Source organism: Aythya marila, assembly GCF_965140915.1.
Source record: "Aythya marila genome assembly, chromosome: 12".
Classification (NCBI taxonomy): domain Eukaryota; kingdom Metazoa; phylum Chordata; class Aves; order Anseriformes; family Anatidae; genus Aythya; species Aythya marila.
The window spans coordinates 21,359,407-21,383,596 of NC_139053.1; the positions used below are offsets into that span (position 1 = coordinate 21,359,407).

The 24,190-nt window shown below is 47.1% G+C and overlaps 1 protein-coding gene across 9 annotated transcripts in view; it reads left to right on the top strand.

Annotated features, from left to right (window-relative positions):
• The window catches only part of ZFHX3 (zinc finger homeobox 3), a 187,439-nt gene that overhangs the window by 146,296 nt on the left and 16,953 nt on the right, over positions 1 to 24,190 (top strand). For 8 of the 9 annotated variants that reach the window (XM_082769769.1, XM_082769770.1, XM_082769771.1 and 5 more), the window contains 3 exons: positions 2,180 to 2,287; positions 14,725 to 14,858; positions 15,060 to 15,260. In XM_082769769.1, coding sequence (XP_082625895.1) covers positions 2,180 to 2,287; positions 14,725 to 14,858; positions 15,060 to 15,260 — 443 coding nt within the window. The remainder of the gene's footprint in view (positions 1 to 2,179; positions 2,288 to 14,724; positions 14,859 to 15,059; positions 15,261 to 24,190) is intronic. The other variant, XM_082769777.1, reaches the window with a different exon arrangement.

A 24,190-nucleotide genomic window follows, 5' to 3' on the forward strand; every position in this document is an offset into this window, starting at 1 on the left:
TGCACGTGCTTTCTTGCAGCCCGCCTGCCCAGAGCAGAGGTGTTTGGGCCAAGGGGGCAGGTTGCATCCCTGGCAGGACCACGAGCTCGGTGAGCGCTCGGTGCAGGTTGCTGGTGGCTGGCGGGTCCGGCAGGCTGTGCCTGTGGGCGAGGGGGCTGCACACCGAGCAGGGCAGGAGGATTCGCCATTTGTAGCCTTGTTTTTTAATCATTTTCTATCTTTATTGGTATTCATAGCTCACATTTTTCCGGTTACCGTCAGCCCGGGCTTCCATCCATTCCAAGGAGCTATTTTTTCCCCTCGCTGATGATGATGATGGTATAAAGACAGATGGTGTAACTGCCTTTGAATGTCCTATTTCATTTCCCTCGAACCAGACAGTTTGCTGGAAGACGTGTATTATTTCCACATGCTCGGGTTAGAGCCCAGACAGCGCCGGAGCCGGGCAGGCAGCGCCGGCCCCGTGCTGCCATGCCGATGCTGACACCTCCGGGTCGCAGCCGGCAGTGCCGCCGCGCCGGGCGCCCTTTGTTGTCCCGGAGGGCCGGGGACACCGGGGGGGCTGAGCCGGGCCGGGGCTCGGGACCAAGGTTTTGCAGCGGGGGCGGCTGCCGCAGCCAAACGAGCGGCATCGCCCCGCGCCCAGCGCTCGGGGGGCGGCGAGGTGGGGCTGGGGGCTGGCTTTCTGCAGGGGGGGGTTGGAATGTTACCTTCCGAAATGGGAATGCAGCTGATGGCTTCACAGCCCTTATCTCCAGCAAACTTGATTTCGTCTCATGAGGTGGACTGCTCACCTCACCTCTGCACCAATAATTTGCATTTTTCTGCGTGTTAGATGTCTCCCTAGAGCTGCCACCCGTCACACTCCTTACTCTGGGGTCCTGCTTCCCCAGCAGAAGACCATTGGGGTCCCTGCAGCTCTCAGGAGCTTTTAGCTGTTTGAAAAGTGAAAGGGGTAGAGTATAAATCACTGCTGATCTCTGATGCTTTTCAAGTTCCTCCTTCGTTTAAGTTTCCACATTCTCAAAGTGCACTGCTGAGTATCTGCAGTCTCCTAATATATGTTTTAAACCGATTTCTAGCCCTGTCTTTGTTAGGAGGAGGCTTGGGGGGGGCGGAGGAGTGCTTTAACTAGTTACGTAGTTCAGATAAAACCTTACAGTAGCCTTGGATATAGCATGACCAGATAATGCAAGTTAAAATTATGAACTGTCCTGCCTAAAAGAGGATATAATGACTTAAAAGTACCCTTTCTTCCCACTGTTGATGTAGCCCCCGTCAATTACATGGTAGCTGTCGAGCTGCTTGCACTATACATAAATACCCAAGATATGACATGATAATGTAGTCGTTATACCCTGGTGTGAGAGGTCTGGCAGCTACAGCTGTCTCACTCCCAGTATCCTACCTAACGAGGGTGCCTGTGCGTGGAGCTGCACCGAGCCGTGTCGACATGCCCCGTGCAGCCGCAGCACACCAGTGCTTTTGTTCACGGCTGGGGCAGTGGCACTTTGTGTTTTGTTCCAAGCTTTCAGCACTTCACTTCAGCACTGAGTATATTTTTTTCCTTCATGCTTTTGCGCCAGTACTGATAGCACATGCGTGCTCAAACCCTTCCTGTGGCTGGGATGAAAATAAGACACCTCAGCATCTTCCTCCCGTGCCTTGTGTCAGGGCCATGTCTGCTGCTCCTTGCTTTGTCTGAGCAGAAGTGCGTCGTGTTGCTTCTGCAGTGGTTGTGGGGGTCTCGGTGGTCAGGTTCAGCACTGTGCTGTGCTATTTGGTCCAAAGAGCTTGAGCTGGGGATTAGGGGGAAGGATGAGTCCGAAGGTGCTGGAGGCACCAGTCAGACCTCAACAGTTCCCTAATCCATAGCATGGCTGGGTAGATCCTTCCTGCACCTGGCAATTATTTTGCTGTACCTTACACTCCGGGGGATATCGGTATAAGTGGCAGAGGTAGGTCAGGATCTTCACTTCATCTCTCAGTTTTTTCATCCGTAGTTTCCCTCTTAACCAGCTAGTAGATAGTCATCGTGAGAATGCTGGGTGACATCAATCCCTGCAGCTCAGTGCTTGTGCTCCAGCTTTGGCTGTTGCTCTGTTCCTCAATGGCAGTTAATTGCTCTTCCGTTTTAACTTTCTTTTTTATGTTACTCTTTCTGCTTCTTGTTTCTCAGAAGAAGCCATTGAAGATGTGGAAGGGCCCAATGAAACAGCCGTTGATGCTGAAGAGCCTGCCAAGGAGCAAGAGAGCGGAGGAGACAAGGACCAGAGTAAATGGACAGGTGGGTTTTGGTCCCTCTTTCACTTCCAATCCAGGAAAAGAAGATGGGAAGTTGTAGAGCAGTAGTCTAAAAGGAATCTTCCCTTAAATGACCATGCTGCTTAGTGCTGTCAGCATGACATACATGCTGCCCCCTGCGAAGCCTTGGGGCATAGCTCCGTGACACACGCAGGGAGTTTGAGCCATGCTCGTGCATCCCCACTGCCAGCCCCGGGCTCGAGGGTCAGAGCTCGCCTGTACCCACGTGGTGCTGGAGCTGAAACGGTCAGGGGGAACCTGCAGCTGGGAGTGGAGCAGGAAGAAAGGGACTGCCCCTGTTGGCAGCACAGTGCTTAGGCTGGACTAAATGTATGTCATGAAACCCCACCCTGTTGTTAAGACTTGAGAGATTGTTAGCCTGCTTCTCCATCATAGTCCTAGCTCCGGTAGCAAGGTTTTGATGCTGAAAAGACGAGCAAAGACTCTGTGCTTATGCTCTGCCAACTGCTTGTTTTCTGCTGGAATCATGACAACCTGAAACTGAAATTGCAGATGCTGAATAATCCTTATGTTGTTGTAGAGAAATCTGAAAGGTTTCCCTTTGCAAAATCCTGGCAAACATTTCACTTCCATTTTAAGATACTCGGTTACTCTGTCTTTCCCAGAAGATAGTTGCTATCTTGCAGGAGCAAAGGGAAGATTATTTTTAATATTCTTGCCTTTGAGCATAAAGAAGCTTCAAGGTTGTCCTCCTCTGGTGAGGGCCATTCTCCTCCCTAGCTGATACTTTCTGGCTGTTTCAGCATAGGTGCAGAAATAGAAGCACAGGTGGCAGTAGTCATTTTGGTTGACCCAGGACTGAGTGGTTCTGACTGCTCTTTTCTTTTTCAGCATTGTAGCCAAGTAGGGTTGCAGACTTCTGATGTTTGGTACAAGGCCTCTCTTAACCTGCACAGAGACCCTTCTTCCTGTCAGCGTTCTCTTGCCATGTTTGTGGTTGCTTCTTAGCGAGCCACAGCCAGACACTTCAGCTTGCACAGTCTTCAGAAGAATGAAACGTGCTATTTCACCTTAATACACTTTTAATCTTGAGCGTTAGAAGATGTGTCAAAACTGGTGAAGAGAGCAGGCTGTGCCTTAATACTTGTTGAAGCTCAGGTTCTCAGTCTAGATGGCGCTCGCTGAGTTTGCTCTTTCTGTCGTTCCCCACCACAGATCCATTCTTCAACCCAGAGATGCAAACTTTACTTGGCTGTAGTTGATTTTTAGTTTTTTGTTGTGTGGGATTGTGTAATTCTAAGTAAAAGCACACTTTGTGAAGTGTCACAGAAAGAAGCAAGCCTCGTATGTTTATTAAATCTCTTACAGGGTAAGTAGGGCTCTTAGTCCAAATCTGAAGCACTTGCAAAAACTGATCTATGTGAAAGGATTATTCTTACATGTGAAAATCATGTAAGGAAAAATGAAAACTTATTTTATAAACACCACTTCATCTGGAAAATCTATATGTGAATGTCTTATTTCTTCCTTCTGCCTGTGAAATTTATAACTCATTTTTGGTGTTTGTCAGTCAAATGGCAGATAAGAAATGGACAGCTTAACACAATGGAAAATGTAGCCTCAGCTGATGTGTATGTAAGCCTACAGAGCTCTGGACAGTGTCCAGAGCCATTGCAAGTCCAAAGTGTACAGCCTCAGCAAGGTTCATGCACATGGTTTTGTTGAATTCAGGTCCTGCTTTCAAATACATACCAACGCTATCCCTGAAATTGAAAGCAAAAGAATTTCTGAAATTGTTTATGTACAGTGGTTTTGAAAACAGCTACCACACCTCAGCCTTGCATTCTTTCTGCTTTCAAGCTCCGGTAGCACATGGCCATGTTGTCCTGTCCTTGTGGACCTCAGACATGAAAGGGAACAGAAACTAGGTCAGGTTAGTCATGACAACCACAGAACAGTGTCCACATGTATAGGAATATCAAAATGCTGTGGCACACATTGAGATGTAACCAGGGAGGAAAATAGGAATATCAAGGAAGCACTCAAATGCTGCCTTGCTGCAAGAGACTGCAAGGAAGGAGTTAGTCTGCAGCTTAGCAGCTGGGAGGCTATCAACCATGATGTCAAGAAAACTGAAGAACATGCCTCCTCCTTTGGGTTCAGTCTGACTAAATGGGCCGACTGCGTGAGGGACCCGAGCAGCCGTGTTGGTGATGCTGCGGGGAGAGCTTGTCCTCCAGCTGCGAAGGAAGAGGTTGCAAAGTGTTTTTTACTTCAGATAAATGTTTTCATACCAGTGACCTGCTGCTTCATGCTCAAGTGTTTTGAGGAAGCGACTAAAACAACCCCTGATCTGTCAGCTGCTCTCTCCTGTGAATTCACAGAAAACGGGGGAGGTACCGTGAGGGGACAGACACGGTACTTATCTTTAAATAGAGGAGTGGCTGGGGAACCGCACACCTGCCAGCTTCATTTGCCCCAGATTTTCCTGGGAATTGACCAAACAACTGTTTGTAAGTACTGACTGGAAGATAATGAGATGAGTAACAGTCGACACAGATTTGTCAAGAGCAAATCATGTCAACACGACCCAATTTCCTTCTGTGTGAAGAAGGCCTTGGTGCAGTAAGCATCTTCTGTCTTCTCCTTAGGAAGGAGTCTGGAACTGCTGTTCAGGACATTCTCAAAAAGAAGCTCAAGTATTATGCCATAGATGAAAATATTACAGAATAGGTGCACTTCATCAGCGCTGGAAAGCTTCCTCTGGAGGACTGTGCCCACTTCTGAGCTTGGGGGTGTCAAGAAAGTTGAGGAGCAATTTCAGAAAACCTGAACAGCATGAATTAAGACCATAGTCTGCATAACATCATCTGTGAGGAGAAAGTGGAATAAACAGGCTTATTTGACCCAAAAAGACAAGACCAAAGGGGAGTACTAGATAAGTCTTCTTGTGCATAAAATGCTTCTGAAAGGAAGGAAATAATTTGTTCTCCGTGTTCAGAATATAGACAACAAAAAGTAATGGCCTTACATTGAAGGGAGAAAGGTTGAGGTTAGATAATACTTTAAAAAAATCTGGTACAGTTTGTGAAGCACTGGAGTAGATTTTCTGGGAAGGTTCCTCAGAGGTCTTTCAAGAAGATTAGACGAGCTGCTGTCAGGAATGAAGCAGGCACAGTTTATCCTGCTTTGGATGGGCTGGCTGACCTTTTGAGGTGCCTTTGAGCACTGCAGTTCTGTGGAAGTGGGAGATAGGTGAGAAAGGAGTGCAGGCTCAAAGCCAATGAGCAGTGTGTTGAAGTGGAGGTTGATAGACCTGTTTTCTGTTCATCGTGCAGCAATTTGATCATTACGTTCCTCAGCAATTTACTCACCTTTTGTGCCTCAGTTTCCTAACTGCATACAAGCATGGTCATTTTTCCACTTTTTCAGTGAGATCTCTAACAAAATGGTTTGTATGTCTGCCCAAGCTCCTTTGGCACGGAAGAGCGAGTGATGAGTCAGGTTTGTTTGACTGCTTTACAGTGCATACATATGTATGTGGCAGGCTGTACTGGTATTGGTGTTTGCACTGAAAGGAAAAACCTCTGCTTTCATTGTAAATTTGCCAAAATGTTTCAGCTGCAAAATAAATTCATCAATTCATTTTTGTACTTATTTTAGAACAGAATATTCTTAAGAAAAAACATTTTTAGGTAATATTTTCCATTAAATTATACATGAGGAAAACGCCATCTCAAATAAGAATTCCTTTTACTAGCTTCTCACATACATCTCCGTAGCTCCTGAAAGAGTTGGCCAGAGTGCAGTGCAGATTGATTTCAGGAGTGCACATGCTGCCTGTGTTCCCTTGAAGTTGAAACAGGCAGCAGCAGCAGCGCTTCATGGAAACTAAAACTGTTATGTGCCTCCTGAAGTACTCCATATAGAAAAAATGGCTTATGTTTCCTGTTTCTGGACAGACCTGTTTGCTCTCTCTTTGCTCTCTCTCCGGTAGTGGGATTAAGCAGTTTCTTAGCGCAGTGCAGTGCAGCCCCTCGCTCCTCAGGCTGCTTTCCTCCTTCTGCTCAAGGAACCTGCCCACCTCCGTGCTGGAGCAGAGGGATGCTCTTTGTAGTGTCTGAGCTTTCGAAATTATCTCATCATGACTAACATGCAATTTATTGCAAGCAAGCCAGCAAAGATGAAAGAAATCATGGCTATTCCTGACTCCATTTTAAAGTCAAAAAGTAAATGATTAGTATTCAATGCATCGGTTTCTAGCTGAAGCCTGAATCAGACCAGTGTAGATGAGTGTGAGACTTTTAAGGTTTAGGGTGAGGCTTATATGTATTTTTTAACTAGCGAGACGCACTTCAATCTGCAGTGACCCAGCTATGAAAGAGACTTTCTTAATGCACTCTCATTTGTATAGATGTAGAATATCAGTTGTTTTTTTTCTCAGATAAACAAGAAACAAACTCTACTTAAAATATGGATTGAAATGAAATATTTCTGGAGGACTAGCCTGAAGGGCTTTTATTTTTTTTAATGATTTTTTTTTTTTAAATCCATGATGCTCACCTAACACAGAGCAATTAGTGCAATGGAGCGTCCCTGATTCGAATCCGTGGTAGATTGCTATTAAAGGAGGTATTAATGGGCTGCCGAGAGCTGGGAAATTGTTGCAGAAAAGTGTGTTTATGGAGTATGGTGCTGGCAGGCATGATTTCAATCGGATTTGACATGTTTAACATAAATGTATACTGCACAGCTCCTGCAGTTTATGAATAATTCCTACAGGCCCACTGCCTTTCTAATTACTGAAATTGAAAAAAACAGGTCAGGCACATCCTGACGGAAATATATTACTGCCCCTCCCCCCCATACTCTTTGGGGGGGGTGTTTGGTTTGTTGTTTTTTTTTTTAATATATGGCTGATTTTGATCACTTAATGGCTGGAATGTTCAGTAGGACCAGGGCAAAGAAAAGGAAGAGAGCCGGGGGGACGGAGCAGGGGGACGTGATGGAGTGTCTCTCGACCCTAGCTTATGTGCACAGGAAACCTAAAATGGGGATGGAGAGACTCGAAGTAATTGTGATTTTTCCTGAGGATTTACAAAGCACAAATGGCTCCTGGGTGCTAGCTCAAACTGAGGAAGAGTGTCCAGGCCTGGTGTCTCAGTGTCGGGGCACGTTTGGAAACTGTCCCCGAGGCACGTGCATAGGGTTCAGACCTGGGCAGCCCTTGGCTCTAGCAGTGCCAGCAGATGCTGTTTTTCTAATCTTTTTATGGAAGCAGAGGCGAGGTGATGGCTCAGTGGTGGCTCTGCTCCATGGCACCAGCAGTGCCCCATATTTCTGGCAGGTCAGTGGCCCACATTACAGACAGGAGCACCCTGAGGACACGTCTGGCCCTGCCGCGGGGCCAGGCGCAGGGATGCTCTGCAAGGCCTGGCAGCTGGAGCCAGCTCAGCACCCACACGTCCCTTGTGCCATCCTGGCATAGCCCAGCACAGAGAGGCATGGCACAGAAGGGCACAGAAGGGCACAGCACGGCACAAGAAGGCATGGCATGGCACAGCAGGGTGCGTGCAGGGGCACCCACCTCGCTGGCACTGCACACCCCAGCCACATGCCTCTGAGCGCTGGGTGAGCTGAGCCACAGGTAGCAGAGCTTGAGCAGAAACACCCAGGGAAGGAGGAAAGGGGCAAACCTAGTGCCCAGCCCTGGTGGAGCCTCTATGGCTCGGCTGCCTTGTGCGCCTCCGCCCTGGCTGTGCCCCGGTCTTGCTCCACCACGCAGCGTTCACACCTTGCTGCAGGGGATGGCCGAGCCGGGAGCTGCTGTGCTTTGCCACCTGTGTGGCATCTTTCATTCTACCTCGCAATCAGCGTTATCATTTTTGTGCCTCTTTTGATCTTTCTCTTTGTGTTTATACTAGCAAAGTATGGCTACTTAAAAAATAACAAGCAGCAAAATTACCAATCTGGTACTAGTGGAACAGAGAGTGGCTTCTAGCTGGGACAAATGGTGCATCTTGACCCTAAAAGTGAGCTGGGCCCTGCAGGCTCACAGCTGCCTTTGCCAGTTGTTAATCCTGAAAGCACCTCCACATGTGTTTACCACTGCAAAGCATGGTTGCTCCTTTCCCAGCAGTGACAGAAGATAGGAAAACCTGCTCATGCGACAGCCCACACTTCCTTGGATCCGAGCACAGATGAGGGAGCTGTGAGGGGCCATCTCAGCAGTGCTGATGTGTGAATGGTTCTGCTGTTTTCCGAAGCTGCTGTGTCGCAGAGGAGCCTTTCAAAGCACTGCCATAAACAGGGCTGTCTGTGCCTCCTCTTTCTCCTTCCCACTTTGCGTTGCTGTTTTCAGATACTTTTGGTTCTTCAGCAAGTGGAGTCTGTGCCTGCGTCACTGGAGCCTCCACTCTGCGTTCACACTCTTTCCTCGCTGGTAGTTCCTGCTCGCCGCAGTAACTGTGCTGCCTGACAGTACTGTTCATCCCTTCCTTGCTGCTTTTAAGGAGTTACTAAAATTACTGTTGTTTGTACCATTTCCCAAGCTCAACACATTGATTTTATTAAATTAGTTGATATGGACTCACATGGTAGGTTAGTTGGAATATTTATTCAGTTCAATTGGACAGTAATATTCACACAGATTGATAGCTGGTTCAAGAACCATAAAAATCAGTAAATATAAAAGATTATCTCTTGTTTCCTTTGTAATTTAAAACAAACAAACAAACATGATTTCCCACAGTTCTAAGCATGTAGTCTTCGACATCGTTCCTGGAAGAAAAAGTTCAGTGTTTTAGGGTACTACTTTGCAAATGTGGGGTCTTGCTGTGCGTGAGTTAGGGTGATTTCCTACGATCTACGTCTTTTCTCCTGCAAGTGTCTGTGAAACTCAGAATGGCAGAGGGAACTGTCAATCCTGCAGAGCTCTGGGCCAGGTCTTTTCTTTCTGGTATGTTTGCTGGAGCATTTTGCTGCTGGTGTGTCCAAGTCAGCCACTGCTCTGGTCATTACCATGTGGGTGTCTGTGGGCACCTGAGTCCTGTCCCAAGGGATTGGCATGGCAGTGATGCTGGTGGTTGCGTTCCCACTCCCTGGGTCACAGTCAGGTTCCCTGTAACCTTTGGGACTGATCCATAACTTGGCTATTTGTGTCGTTGCTCCACTCTCTCTCACCCAGCTGGTGCAGACCACTTTCTCTCCTCCATCGCCTTTGTTCTGTGCTCACAAGCTAGCACCTTGTAGAGCAGCTTACAGAGCAGGTCCTTCAGGAGCCTCCGGGTGTGATGCCAAGGGGAGCAAGAGCTTCTCTGCTGATCTGCAGGGCAGTGGGGAAGGTCTGTGGTGGTCGGGATGGCAGACAAGGTGTTGTCTCCACGTCCCCTCCATGTGTGCTTGTGCTGCTTGGCACCTTGCACCATGTTTTCTGGGTGCTCCGTGTTTGTGCTGAGGAGTTCTGTGGTGGCTTGGGCTCCTGGGTACTGTCATATGAATATTTTATAATAATTCAGTTGTTCAAGCTTACTGCAAGCTGCAAGGTATGACACAGCATTAGAAAAACAAATTACTTGGCCATTTTCAGGGCCATACTTCTGAAAGGCAACAATAAAAGTCTGGGTACAAAAGTGTGCTTGCAAATCTCTGTGTATTTACTTCTGTCTATCATACAATCACGTTATTTATCAAACACAGATTTGAAAAAATACTGTAGAGCAACAGGCAATATAGAGTCCTGTTAGTATGGCTACAACATCTTATTAGAACGAATGGTACCTTCAGGGAATAAAGATTGTAAACAGACAGCGTTTCAGAGAGAAACATTCAACCATATATTATTAACACAAGAAGTAACAAACAGGCAGCACTGTAGCAGTGTTATACACCAAAATGCTGTTTCTGGGAAGCCTGAGCTGTGCTCTCACAGCTTTTGTGTCACTGGAGTCTCTCGGTGGAGTTACTTTCTCATATTTATTCTTGCCGTATTAATGCCAGTTGTGTTTCTGCTGGATAGCAGCTGTCTGAGGGGAAGGCTGAGCCTGAAACGTGGTGCAGCTTCACTCCAGGCTCCTGAGCTGCCGCTCGTCATGCTGTGGAGATAGGTCCGGACCGCAGGGCCTGGCCTTCCCATCGCTCGTTCTACACAGATAAGAAGGTGAAGGCCATGCGAGCATAGAACAGATAAAATAATCCTCTCTGTTCTCAGAGTTCCCAGAGGAAAGCAAGACCCGTTTTAAGGATGCGCCTCGGCGAGGCCTGTGCCATGGCGATGCTTGTCACTGTGGCATTTCCAGCCACGGGGGTGTCCAGACGCGGGAGGCAGGTCTGTCTGGCCCAGAGGCTCGTGATGCTGAGTAGGAGCTCCAAGAAAACGTCAGGGAGAGCTCTGGGGAGGGAGGCGCCACCAAATATGGAATTTTATTTTCCATCAGTCGGTGAAAACACAGCTCCCCAGTCCAGTTGAAAACTTTTTCCCAGACTGGCTGCTGAACTTAGTAGGAGGGGAAATTTTTCAGTAGGCTGGATGTGGGGGAGGGTGTTGCTTTTTAAATCAATGGAGATAGCAGAAACCCCACTGTAAATTTCTAGGGCAAGTGGCAGGCTGGTTTACGGAATGCAGGGAGATGAGAACCTCTGGCTTACGGAAAGCAGCATGAATTAATAATCATTTAATTGGCTTCTCCATTATGTTGCTGGGTTGGGAGATGGAAGTTTAGATGAAGGGGCTGTCAGTGGTACTTTAGCTGAAAGAATCTGATGGCTGGGTGTTGGGGGTGGTGACTCCCTGTCCACCAGGATCGAGAGCAGTCAGCTTTTTGGGACACTTACATTTTTACCTCTGGACCTTGCAAAAGAAAGGATCCCATTTCATCTATGAAATAACACCTGGGAGGTTTTCTCTTCCTCTGCTAAAAAGCAGAGGTTCCTAAGGAAGCATGGGAAGAGTAGGCTCCGTGAAGTGCCCCAGTGGGGCAGCGTGCTTGCAGCAGCACTGTCCTGTTGCACTTGGCTTTCAAGTGCATTTGTTGAGAAATGCAGATTTTCTTCTGAGGTCAGCCAGTCTGAGCTAAATCCACTCAAAGAGTCAAAATAATAAAAGTACTAGTTGGTAAATTGTCACGCGTCGTACTTTAAGCACAAATTCCTCCTTTGCTGCAAGGCCTTTACCTGTAAGCCTCGTCTCACACAATTAGGGCACAGACACCGTGCTCCACCTTCTCCAGTGCTGAGCTGCGGTTGGAGGCAAAGCCTTTTTGACATCCTCAGTCCGGGACATTTGGTCCATCCAGTCCACTGCAGGCAGGGGTGCAAAGGCCCCACACAGCTGCCGGCGAGCTGGCAGGCAGCCGCAGCGCGTCTGCAGAGCGGATGGGAGCAGCGTGTCCTCGTTTCTCCAGATAGAAGAGAGTTCTTAATTCCTCTGATCTGTGATGTGGACTGAATGTGTCACTTAGTGTATTTGGCTGTTTATCAACAGTAAACTTTGGTCTCGGAGTTAAAATCCCCATTTGAGCTGTCAACTCAAAAAATCATACTTAGAAGGAATATTCAGTATGTGTTTTTCAGAACACTACAACGAAACAGTTTTTCTGGGGGCTGGACAATCATTTATAATTCTGATTTTGAAGGATTAAAGTTATGGGATGGATGAAGTGCACTTAGTAAAAGTGGGCACTTTGGAGACAGAAAATAAAAGTAAATTTTAACTGCCTTTTACTTTTCCCTAATTCTAAGCAGGCTGTTTCCCAGCAGGAAGGAAATAGGAAAATACAGTCATGATTTTAGAGGTTATAGGTAGTGTTCAGCAACTACAGGGTAATTGTCTGCAGTTGGGTTACTAAATTTAGTGACTGCACCTGAAAACATCACATCAGTGAGTTGCTAGAAATGGTGCACAATGAAGCTGGTGGCACAGAATAAGGACAAGGGGCTCCCTGAGCTCCTTGTACCTTGCTGTGCACTACACAGGTCCTAGCACTGATGGGGCCACCAGAGGTTTTGTAAGTTGTCAAAGCTTGAGCCTTAGGAGGTCAGATTTTTTTTTTAATGCAGTTTTGTAGTTTTCTAGTGGTTCTCGCTCCATTTCCAAAATTGGGAGTGTTTTCATCCTTTATTTGGAAAGGTTACCCATATACATTACCAGAGATTTCTCCTGTCATCCCTTGTCCTCCCTTGTGTCTCCTGCCACTGCTGCAGAGCTGTTGGTGCTAGCACGGCTCATTGCAGCACTCGTTGGTACTTCTGCAGAGCAGTTGGCACCCAAGGGTTTGAAGTGGCATTTGACGTATAAAAAGCTCACAGAGACATGCCCATAGCACATAGTAGACACAAGTGCTCTAGTACCAGCCTGATGTGGGGCAGGAGCAGAGCTCCCATGGCTGCGTGCCGGCAGACCCCGGGTCTCTGTGTGCTGGTCCCAACACCCAGCTGGCTGGTGGGGGCTGGCGCGTCCCTGTTCGAGGTCCCCCCAGGAGCGGACGAGGTCAGCAGCAGCAGCAGCAGCAGCAGCAGCAGCAGCAGACCGCCTTACTGGGGCCACTCATATCATGCAGAGCTCAGGCAGGGCATGTAAAGCAGGGTGGTCCACGGCCAGACACGGAGCTGGCTTGTGGCAATGGCCTCTGCCTTCCTTGACGGGTTTGGGGCGGTGCTGTGTTTTTCACACTCCAAGGATATTTTTATTAGTAGGAATCAAAGAAGGCCAGTTTGGGTCCTGTAGACATTTTCAGTGACTTTTCAGTGCTCGGCCCCTTGAAGGTTTTGGGCTCAGCCAGCAGATTTGACCTGAATGGAAGTCTATCATTCTGCACAGAGAGCAGAGTAGGATCTGCGTTACAGCATCCATAAGTCCTGGCATCACAGGCTTGTTTTACACAAAGAAACCCAAGGTTTGGACTTTTTAACAGAATTGGCAGCACAGCGGGGTCCTGTGCTTTTGGTTTCAGACATTGCCCAGATTTTGCGGCTGCATGGTGGCTGTGTAACAAGGCAGGGATGAAATACCAAGCATGCGGCACCACAGAACTCCAGGGAAGGAAATCACTGCTAAGCAGGCTTTGGCATGGCCAAGTCTTCTAGGAGAAATTGAGTATTACTAGAGCTCCTCCTCTCCCTGCCTCCCTCTAACAATGTTGTTATCTACGTGCAGTACCTGTCTTTTGTTTCCTGGAAGTTAGTTTGCTTCTATTTGACTGAACGTTTAGAGGTGAGGTCTGGCAGGGGAGGAGGTTAGAAATGTGAATGTATATTTCTTACTGTGATGTGGTACCTTCTGAAATAAATCTTGTGTCAGAAAATGGAAGGATCTTTGGGAAGGAAGCAGTTTAACAGGATTTTACTCAGGCTGCATCTTCTGAAACAAGGTGCAGATACCAGTGAGTTCACAAAGAGAATAAGAGAAAGGGAGAAGAGTATGGGGGGACTGGTCTAAGAATGCTACAGTGCCTTGTTAATCGGCAGCCAATCCATCATATTAAATATCCAGCTGTCATATATTACCTTTCAAGTGAAAATGAATAACTCCCATTAAGGGCGAAATGGGTTTGAAGTCGATTCGAGACAGATTAAAGTACTGTTATGAATGTGTGTTCAGGGAGGAGGAGACGGGGGCTGTGTATAATATACTTGTCCTTACAGTTTTTAAATAATAGATGTCCCACAAATTTATGTACTCCAGGCTACCAGGGTTCGGGGGAGGGGTAAAGGTCAGGGATGTGTGTTCTCGGAGTGCCTCAACTTGCAAAGTGTTTTTATGTTGACTTCTGGGCTCCTTTGCCTCTTTTTGTTTTGCTCAAATCCAGTGGCCTTTCCTCAGCTGGTTGCAGCATGTCGTTGTCCGGATCCTGTGCCCGCCCTGGCTGCAGGCTGGGTCCTGCTGGCGGTCTGGCGCGGGGACTGCTCGCTAGGGAGTACCTTCAGACGAGTGCATGGGCCGAGCTAGCCAGTGCTGTCCTTCTGGGACAACATGCCACCACGTCCACCATGGACTGCAAGGCCATTGTGTCGACAGCCACAGCAAACACTCCCCAGACTGTTTATATGCAAAACTTCAGGTGTTCAGAGCTAGGAGCGTGAATTTTGCTTTGTCTCATCTGTCTGACGGTTCATGGAAATGACACATCAGCCTTCACATCTGGTCAAGCATTTGTGTGTCAGATGTAAACACGGGAAAAATCTCTTCTGTGCCTAACAGGCTGTAAGCAACCCACATAAGTAGCTGTGATTTCTCTGCTTCTAGCTGTAAATTACACAGTTCCCTTTCTGTGGAAGATAATCAAGAAGGAATTTTTTTTGTCCAGGCAAGCTTTGTAGGATATAAGTTAGTGCACATACTCGTTTTCCCCCAGCTCTGTGGCATGTGTTTCAAGAAACAGAAGCAGTGTAAGTGGAAATGCTGTCTTCATCCAACTTAAGCCTCTTTGGGGATGTCCTGATGTAAATCTCTTCTTGTTGCAGCACCAGCCAGCCAGGCAGAGAAGGAGCTGACGGAGCCTCCAGCATCCTCTAAACGAATATCATTTCCCAGCAGCTCTGAGTCACCTCTCTCCTTTAAATGGTCAAAAACTTCAGAGGAGACCAAATCAGAGCAGGTAAGAAGCAAGAACACAGCTTTTTGTGCATCTACAAGTAGGCGATTTGTTTTGTATGTGCCAAAAGCAAAGAATAAAAGAAAAGAAGGAGGGTGAAAGGTGGTAACTGGCTGTAGGAGAAGGCATCAAATTCTTGAACTCTAATGGAAGGAGGAAAGCAGCTGCCGTAACAATTGCACAATTCCTTGTCTTGTTCTGCAGATGTACCAGTGCCCATACTGCAAGTACAGTAACACCGATGTGAATCGGCTGCGGGTGCACGCCATGACCCAGCACTCAGTGCAGCCCATGCTCCGCTGCCCGCTCTGCCAGGACATGCTGAACAACAAGATCCATCTGCAGCTGCACCTCACTCATCTGCACAGTGTGTCCCCTGACTGCGTTGAGAAGCTCATCATGACGGTAAGTCGCTGCGTAGTGAAGCGTGTCTGCTGCCTTCCTAGGAAATATGAGGAGTGAAGGCATGGCCTGACCTGCGCAGGCTAAGTTCGCTGTAGTGGGCCGCTGTGGGCAGCTCCCTCATCTGTCTGCACTCTGTCATTTATTTTTTTCCCATCCCTGCACATTTCATCTCCAGAGTTTAGCTTGTCTGTGCGTGAGCACTGTGGAAACTGGCAATAATGGAGTGCTGAGTAATTTCCTTGTGAAGAGATTGAAATAAACATGATTTCCTTTAGCTACTGACATCGTTGCACGGGACTGCATTTTGCACAGAAGCTTCTGGGAGATGCAGCAGCTGATGTGCTGTGCTGGTCCAGTTGCAGAGAAAGAAGGTGCTCATTTGTTGATTAGCACTTCTGAGGACAGCCAGGGTGATTAAGGTAACATTACAGGAAATTAGGTATCAGGTTTCTGCTTAAAATATGATTTTAAGAACCAATAGAGTAGCTTTCCTTGGCACTTTCACATTGTGCTGGGGAGATAGTCCTGTTGTGCAGCCCATGTTCTGCACTTTGTTCACTTAATGAGGATCATTGTTACGGTCACATGAGATAGACTGAATCTGTTATTCCAGTGAGAAATCACTCCATCCAAAATGGCAATGCTTTTGTTCTGTAACAAGTCACTTCTTTCAGGGTAACAAGCAAGGGATGCATCAGTGCTGACCCAAGGAAGGTGAAACCTTGGGGTATTGTTGAATATTACAGCTACTGTTTCAAGTGCCATCTTTAAAATGTTTTGAAATACCTGGTTTTAAATTAAAATTTAAGAATACGCAGTTAAAATTCTCTGAAGTAGGACGTTATGCCACCGAAGTGTGGAAAGATCACTGAATAAAGTTAACTGTCTTCATATAGATCTCAAAATCTGTAACAACTCCGCTTCTAGAAGTTTGTCAAACAACATTGTGCCTGGGGGAGGTTGTGATTGTTACTGCTAGTGCAGCTTCTGACATGGAGTGGAAACTTCAGACAACACATTGTGGTTCAGCACTAACATGTTTGCATGAAGCTTTTGTTGCCCTGTGTCATTATTTTAGCATCTAGCTTGGGAATCCTTCTTCATTGCTGTCTCTGAGAGACCAAAATTTGGCTTAAGAGCTAGTACTTGGTGAACAGTAGTAAATCTGCAGTGCAGTGTTCAAGTTGCCATTTGTGAGAACTGTTTTTGTGCTCTGGTTTGTTTTACCTCAGCACTGCTGACTGAGGATCTCTCTCAGGTACTGGTGCACACATGGGATAGTATGAATAATTGCCAAACCTCTTCTGTAGGACCTGTAAATACCATCACGACACAGACGTGCTCATAAAAGGCTTACCACATTCTCCAGCACTGATGTGCTTGCTCCAGTAAATAATATTTTGAGTCCCAAAATGTCTCTGTCATGAATTCCTTTTTCATGGGTTTCACATGAGTGTGCCTTTCCATTTGTTAGTGTCAGTCTAAGATACAGGTAGAATTAATAAGGCACATTTTCAAAAACCCTTCTAAATTCACAAATCAGATGTATTGTCAGTTTTCTACACTTTTTTTGTTGTTGTTGTTATAATCTTCAAGGCAAGGCTGTGTCTGCATTTAAGAACTTGTTGCCAAGTATAAGAAGTGTTTATTTTAATTCCTGACAGTTCTTCCTCTTTGTGATTATTTTTTTCCTGAACCCCATTTCTGCCTGTTTTTCCCTTCTTTGCTGATTCCTGATCATGGAGGACAATAATATGTTTGTCACACTACTAATTTTCTTGTCAGCTCCCCTTCTGTAGCATCGTCTGAGCAAGCACATGCAGTGTTACCCAGCTTTTCTGTTACTGTTCTTTGCTCTTCTCTTTCTATCACCCTTCCAGTCCTCTTGTGTCTCCTTCTTAAACACCTTTGTGCTTTTCATCTTCCCTCTTTGCTTTATGAGTTACCTGTCCTTTCATTTTTCTTCCCTTTGTCTTTGGCCTGTCGTGCTCTGCAGGAGCCGAAGATGCAGCCAAAGATGCATGCCAAAGGTTGCAGTGACCACTGTCTGACCAAGCACTTGCAACTGCCAGGAAGAGCTTTGTGTACCCAAGTAGGCACAACAGCTGAAAACATGTAAAAATCCAGCCAAGCTGACAGATCCCATCACTCTCTGAATAACAAAATATAAAGAGATTTTAGGAGAAAAGAGCAACAGCAGCTCACTAACACTTAAAAGCTGGCCATACTCATAGGCTCGAGTACGGGTGAAGCTCTGCTCTGCTGGCCGACTACGTGCATCTAGGTTAAGTAACTGTCCTGTCACAAAGGCCCGGGCCTCTGAGACCTACCTCTGTTTTAACTGATGGTGCCTAAGTGTGCAAGTAGCTTCTGAGAATTCGATCAAATCTTGTTAGCTTCTTACTAAATTGATGGAAGGCATTCTGACCTTATAAAAGCAGTAAAAAGAAGCTGATCCCCTTTCCCATGCCAGCACACGCAACCAGTTTGCTTAAGGGTATGCACTGTACTGGTATGCAGATGGTTTGTTTGAGTCAGGCTGTCTGCAGAGCTCACAGTCCAGAAACTGGTGTGGTTGAACTAGTGCAACCACTTCACCTACACATATGTATGTCCTCCAGGGTACAGAGAGACTGACGGAAGTCACTTGTTCAGGAGCTTAGGGGCACCTCACAGAGGACATGACCAAAACAACTGCTATAGTATGAAGGACAGTTTTCTTAGGTCATTGCATCTTCTGTGCTGGAGTGGGACCTCCTGCTGCTGCTGCAGCATGCAGAACATCTATTGAGAAATGTGGAGTTTGGCTTATCCGTGGAGCTCACCATCTCGCTTGTTCCTTTTTTATTCCATCTTGCCACTGCCCTCGGCCCTGGGTAGCTGTTTGCTTTGGTACCCAAAGTTATGTCGGGGTAGGAAGACTGCCTCTCCTGCCTCAAATCAAGTTGCGTGTGGGGCAAGAAGATGGCTCTTCTGTGTATTACATGACAAATATTTGGTGAGATCAGTACAGCTTGTGCAGAATGTGGCGGCATCAAACGTTCCTAATTTTGCGTATTCTAGATTCTTGTCTCAGCCTGACATGGGAATTGGGTCTTGGTGCCACTGAGAGTGAATTGGAGCCCAGTAAATGGGAGCCAGGTCCCTTTCGACACAGTGTCTTTGCACTCGGCATTTGGAGGAGGCTCCAGTTAATAATACCTTATCAGACGCCTTTCAGGAACCTGCAGTGTCTAATATGTCTGTTGCCATGGAAACGGCTGCTTGCTTATGCTCAGCATCTCATATCTGTGTGGTTCGTGCCCCTTCCTTTTCATATCAACAAGCAGCCCCGATGGCTGTCCCATGGGGAGCAGCCGCAGCTCGGGGTCCTCCCGCCAGCCCTGCCACTGGGGCAGGGCCCGGCAGGGCTCCAGCGATCCCCCACGAGGCAGGGGGCCAGGGAAGGCCCTGGTGGAGCAGGGGCTGCTGCTTGGTACCGTGCTGCAGGCTGCTCTCGCCTGTCCCTCCCCATCTCCTGCTGCTGCCGATTCACAGGGCTGGCGAACAAACGTGGCCAAGTTTGTTTATGTGGCGTTGCAGCCGCTCTGAACAGGTCCGATCGCCATCTTCCCACGTAGCAGCCTCTTCGCTAGTCCTGGGCCCGCGCCGCTTCAGCAGAGAGCCCCTTAATGAGGGTGAAGTGCAGTTCGCCTGCATAGTCGATTGACAAGACTGATGGGCTCAAACCGGGAGAAGGGACGGCTTCCCAAGAGCCTCCGGTGGCGGGAGCGCTCCCTCCTCCCCCTGCCTCCTTTATCGTTCTGCACATTCCTCTCTCATCATTTCTGTTGTCAGTTTTCTCTTCCTCGGTTTAAGGCGTCTCCTCGGCTGCCTTTTCATCTTCTTCTTTTCTCCCTTGCTTTAAGAGTAATTCTTTCCCATCCCTGCCATCCCCACTTCTCCCTCGTGCTATCTGTACATTTTTTCCTCTTTCCTATTGTCTTTTCTTATTGCTCTCCCTTCTGCTGTCATTCAATTTTTCTCTCTCCCTCCTTCTCGCCCCCTCTTACTCCCCCCTTTCCCTCTCACTCTGTGTCTCATTCTCCATCTCGGATGAAGGTAATGAAAATAATCGGGCTTCATTAATTCTGAGCCCTGTGAGATGATAGCCATTTGGAGCCATGTTTGCCAATTAGATGGTCTAAATTAGAAGTGACCTTGGTATACTGCCATCGCTTTGCCTCTCTGAGTCTAATGAAGCTTTTCACTCCAGCACCCTCTCTCTCTCTTTGTAATGGAAATTACCTCCTTTGTCTGGTTCGGGAACCTTGCATCGCATGTGTATTTCCCCCTAGGTTGCATGGACGTAGGGATAGTAATGTATCTCCTCAGACCCCTTCTGGAGATTTTCTTTTCAAAGCCACACGATTTCAGCACTCTTGGGCCATTTACAGAGGAACCACATGGACTGTCCACATATTGTCTCACTTTGTCCTGAGGAAAGTAAGAGAAGGCAGATCCAGTGTGTAAAGGGAGCTGGTTATTCACGCCATCCAAAGATTAATTTTTTGGACGTGACAAGAATATGCCTGTGTCACGCTGCTGGGGCCAGTGCAGGAGTGATGCAGCTCTGAGCCTCAGGCCTGTGCCGCTAAGCTGCTCTGCAGTTCATTGTCTTAAAAATACCGTAGATGCGGTCATAGCAGGAGGCATGCTTGTCACTGCTGGCAGTTGCCACCTGTGAGGAATGAACTTGCATTTTGTTCCCCAAACCAGTGACAGGTAGGTCTTCTGCTGATGGTACGTGTCAGAGCATATGCCGTCTGCTGAAGGTGTTCATGAGACCAGGAGGAAGGAGACACAGTGTGTCCATCCTTGTTGGTTTTTTGTTTTGTTTTGTTTTTTGTGAAAAGTCACTGGACTTCATTATTTAAAGAACAGGACATCGATTTGGGGTTTCTAAGCATGTAGGTAGATCTCTTCTCCCAAGGAACTTTATCTTCTCAAAGGGACCTGAATTTCATCTGAAGGGTGGGGTTCTTGGAGGCACAGATGTTTGTTCCAGCAGCCATCCACCCTCTGAGGCAGATAACTGCCTTCTCTGCAGCAAAGTCCTCGGGCCAGCACTCCCAAGCCCAGTGCAAGCTGCAGAGAGATGTTTCGGGAGGGGGGACGGGTTCCCTGGTGCGGCGAATGGGGCAGGGACTTGTTTGGTTCTGTGCTGCTGTCAGAGGCAGCGCTCAGAGCAAATGCTTGCTCAGCGTCAGGGCTTCCACACCTTCCTGGGGGTACCCCCTCCAGCTGTCCAAGTACTGATAAACAGGACCCAATCATTATATCTGTATCCAGTCACTGGGCTGTCAGAAAGAGCAGATAAGGGTGAGCCACTGATCCTTCCCCATCCCTCAGTTTCATTTGGTCAGAAAGATGAAGGAGTGATGCAGTCCGAGGGGACCGCTTGCATTCCGTGCAGTCGCACTGCTCGGCCTGGGCGAGACGGGGGCTGCACGAGCAGGCGGTGCAGGACGAGCACTGCGGGGCCATGCGTGGACGTGGATTATAACACCTGGCTGAGAGGGAAAGCTGAAAAGCCTTGCTGGTGGCTTGTGGACCAGAATATCATGGCTGCAGCTGCGAAGGGAATACAGTTTAATATTAAACGGAGCAAAAAGAGTATGTACAGGTGGAAAGGAAGAAGACAAATCACATTCGTCTCAGTTACATTTGTAGGATTGGTTTTTTAGTAACAGTTCAAATTGGCTGACTTGTTGCTGTTGTGAAACAGTTGGTGTTGAAGAGAAATTCAAGCCCAGAGATGCAGGCTTAGAGCAGTCAAGGATGGGTGCCAGGATTACATCCCAGGTATTGCCTGCTCAGGTGAGAGGGAGGTAGAGAGCACTTAACGACTGTACGAGCTAACACAGACAGTGCTCAAGGTAAACACGTTCCTCTCTATCACCAGAACAGTTAATGCCGTTTAAATACATCTGAAGTACAAAATGCTGTGTTTTATAGCACCACTCCTCGTTTATCTGTCAGGTGACCATGCCCTCCTAAACCTTCCTGTTGCCTCAGTACTCCTGTTATTTGTTTATATTAAAAGCAGCAACAAGATGCGAGGCATTTTCTGCAGATACAAGGAAGCATATACAAGGTATATACTCCAACAGGTTTGCAGTGTAAAAGGGCAAATAGTTCAAAGCTGGGAGTCTGGAATTCAGTATAAATGCAAAACAATTTGAGATGAGCAGCCCATTTTCTCTGTTCTTTGTCTCTGCTCTCTGCTTGGTTGGTGGACCGTGAGGATGAAGAAACAGTCATCCTGCCCAGGAAGTGGCATGGAAGAGAGGGGCAGCACTTCCAGGAGAAACTTGCGTGGTGCTGAATGGGTACAGAATGAAAGCAGGGTCCAGATCAGTTGCCCTATTTTCAAGGTTGTGCTTCACAGGGCTAGCCCTGTATGGCTGTCTGGACTGCCTGCTGTTGCCCTATATCCATACCCAGAATTTCTAGTTTCCCATACTTTTCTCCAAGCCTTTTTCTTTTTGCCTTTTGGGATTTTGTGTCTGTAGCAACTTAATGTACCACAGTCATAGTTTTTTTTTTCATTTTGTGGAGGGGGGGGGTAGAAGTAGGTTGAGAACTGTGGCTGTGGAGATGCAGGTAGATAAAGGTAATTACTTAAACACATATAGGGCAGGACTTATTGGTTTGGAGACCCAGATTAAGATGCAGAGGAGCATGTGAGGTTGATGATTATATTTCGGGGAGAGTTAATTGACGGAAGGTGAAGGCAGACAAAGAACCGCTGCTTACTGCCTTCTTGAATCCCAATCAGGAATTATGATTAAAGACGCGGCGAGACAACAGAGGCCTGATGAATTGGTGTCTTTTTTTTTTCTTTTTTGCCGTCATTCACACTTGATTGACTTCAACCTTTCAAGTGCAAAAGTCTCTCTTTTCCATTATTATTCATAGCCATCTGAGTTTTTCTAATTAAAGTGTATGAAAACAATTACTGATCCGTCGTACTGAGTCTGGTAGTGGGGATGGCTGCCTTACTGTAATGCGTATAAAAAGACCACAGTTTTCTATAATGATGTGCAGCTGAGGTGTTAGATAATTTTATTCTTTTTCTACTCTGTTGGGGTTTTTTTTAATTTCTCGTGATTTATTTTTCATAATTCCTAAAGATCCTAGGAAAGCACTCTCCCTGCTGACAAGGCTGAGAGGGACAGTTCCTTCATGCCTTTCCTCCTCAGCATCCCTGCCCGGCCCCCTCCTCAGAGCCCCACCACTGTGAATGAACCAGTGACCTTTCTCATCTCCTGACCACCCATAGCCGTCAGATGCTCCTGGTTAAAGTAGAAGGTGGAATGAATTTGCTGTGCTCAGCTTCCTTCCTCGTGATTTATCAGTGTCAGCTGCCTCTCCTGCAGACATCTGTAGGACTCGGTGCTTACCTTCGTGCACCTGCCCTCCACGTAAACCAAGGTAGCTCAGCATCTCCCTTTGGTACAGTTTGGATGTCTGCAGCCACTCATGTGAACCTTTGTTTCTGAGCTGCTTTTGCTTTCATTCACTTAAACCAAGGTCTAGTCTGTGTCAGTTTGGATTTGACATGTGTGTCGATAAAGAAGGTTTCGTGTCCTGCACAGAGGCTTACAGGGTTTCAGCTGCAGCTTCACCATGGATTTGTTAATAGCTCATGCAGTTTGGCCAGAGTCGTGGTCCCTGACTTTGCAGAAAGCAAGCTATCATGCGTGCAGGTAACAGCCTCACTCACACTCTTCTGAAATCCACGGTTCAGATGCCCTCTTAGTGTCTGGCAGAAGGACAGAGAGGCTTGTTTTAACATACCTGTCTAGGAGTGCTTGTTTCTGTGTCACTCTTCCAGCAGTCAGAGGTTGGGAGCACAAGCACTGTAAGCATTGCAAGTCAGTGTTGGTTTCTGTTTCTCCAAGTGCCATCACGCTGGTGAGAGGGCACGCTCCTTGAGCGCCAGCAGCAGGGGAGCAGGCGGAGCTGTGGAGGTGCCTTTGCTTGCCACAGGCACATAACCAGTTCTGGCACCATGCACTTGAATACAGCACGAATGGTCACAGTGACACGGGTTTGTCTGAGACAACGACTGTGGGGCAGCTTTTCAGTTGTTGTGAGATACTGACCATGAAGGTGAAAAGGGCGTTCCTTGTCCCACATCCGATAACAGCCACACACAGCCTGCTAGCTAGGTGGTTTGTACTTGGTGTGTATGACTGGATAAACTCAAAGAAACGTGGTTTTCCAGAAAAAGATGAGTGTAAGCATTTGACTCTTTCAAGGAGCATCTCTAGCTGAAGCACACAAAATCTCCAGCTCTTCAAAAATGTTGGTACTCAAGTACTGCAGTGGTAATGATGGTGCAGGTTCTAGACAAACACTTGAAGAGAGGCGAAGGAAACACAGCAGTCAGAGCAAGGAAAGGGTTACTAATAGCTTTTCATTTCACAGACAATTTGCTGTCTTTTTAGTCTTTCCTTATTCATCCTTCCCTTTGTCACCTCTCTCCTTATTTGTACTTTTCTTTCTCATGCCCCTCCTTTTCCTGCATCGATACACTTTGAAAACAGTGCTGCAATGCTCCCTAGTTCAAGATTACAGTGTACTTTACGAGGTATGATTTAATTAGGGGCCTTATTATGTTTTCAGCAGCTTAAGGTGGGCCTTTCAACTTATCTACCTAATTGGTTGCACAAGAAGTTTCACAGCCCATGACAAAACATTGTCGGTGATCAAAGTCTGAATTCTACATAAAGGAAAAATATTAATAATAAGATTATTCTTCAAGTGTGCACTGCTAATTATGTCCAGAATGTAACTGTAGAAACACTTTTGACTGATGTGAGCTTTGTCTAATAAACATGAGTCTTCAGTGAGCTATGAAAAGTGACGCCTCTGACTTTACA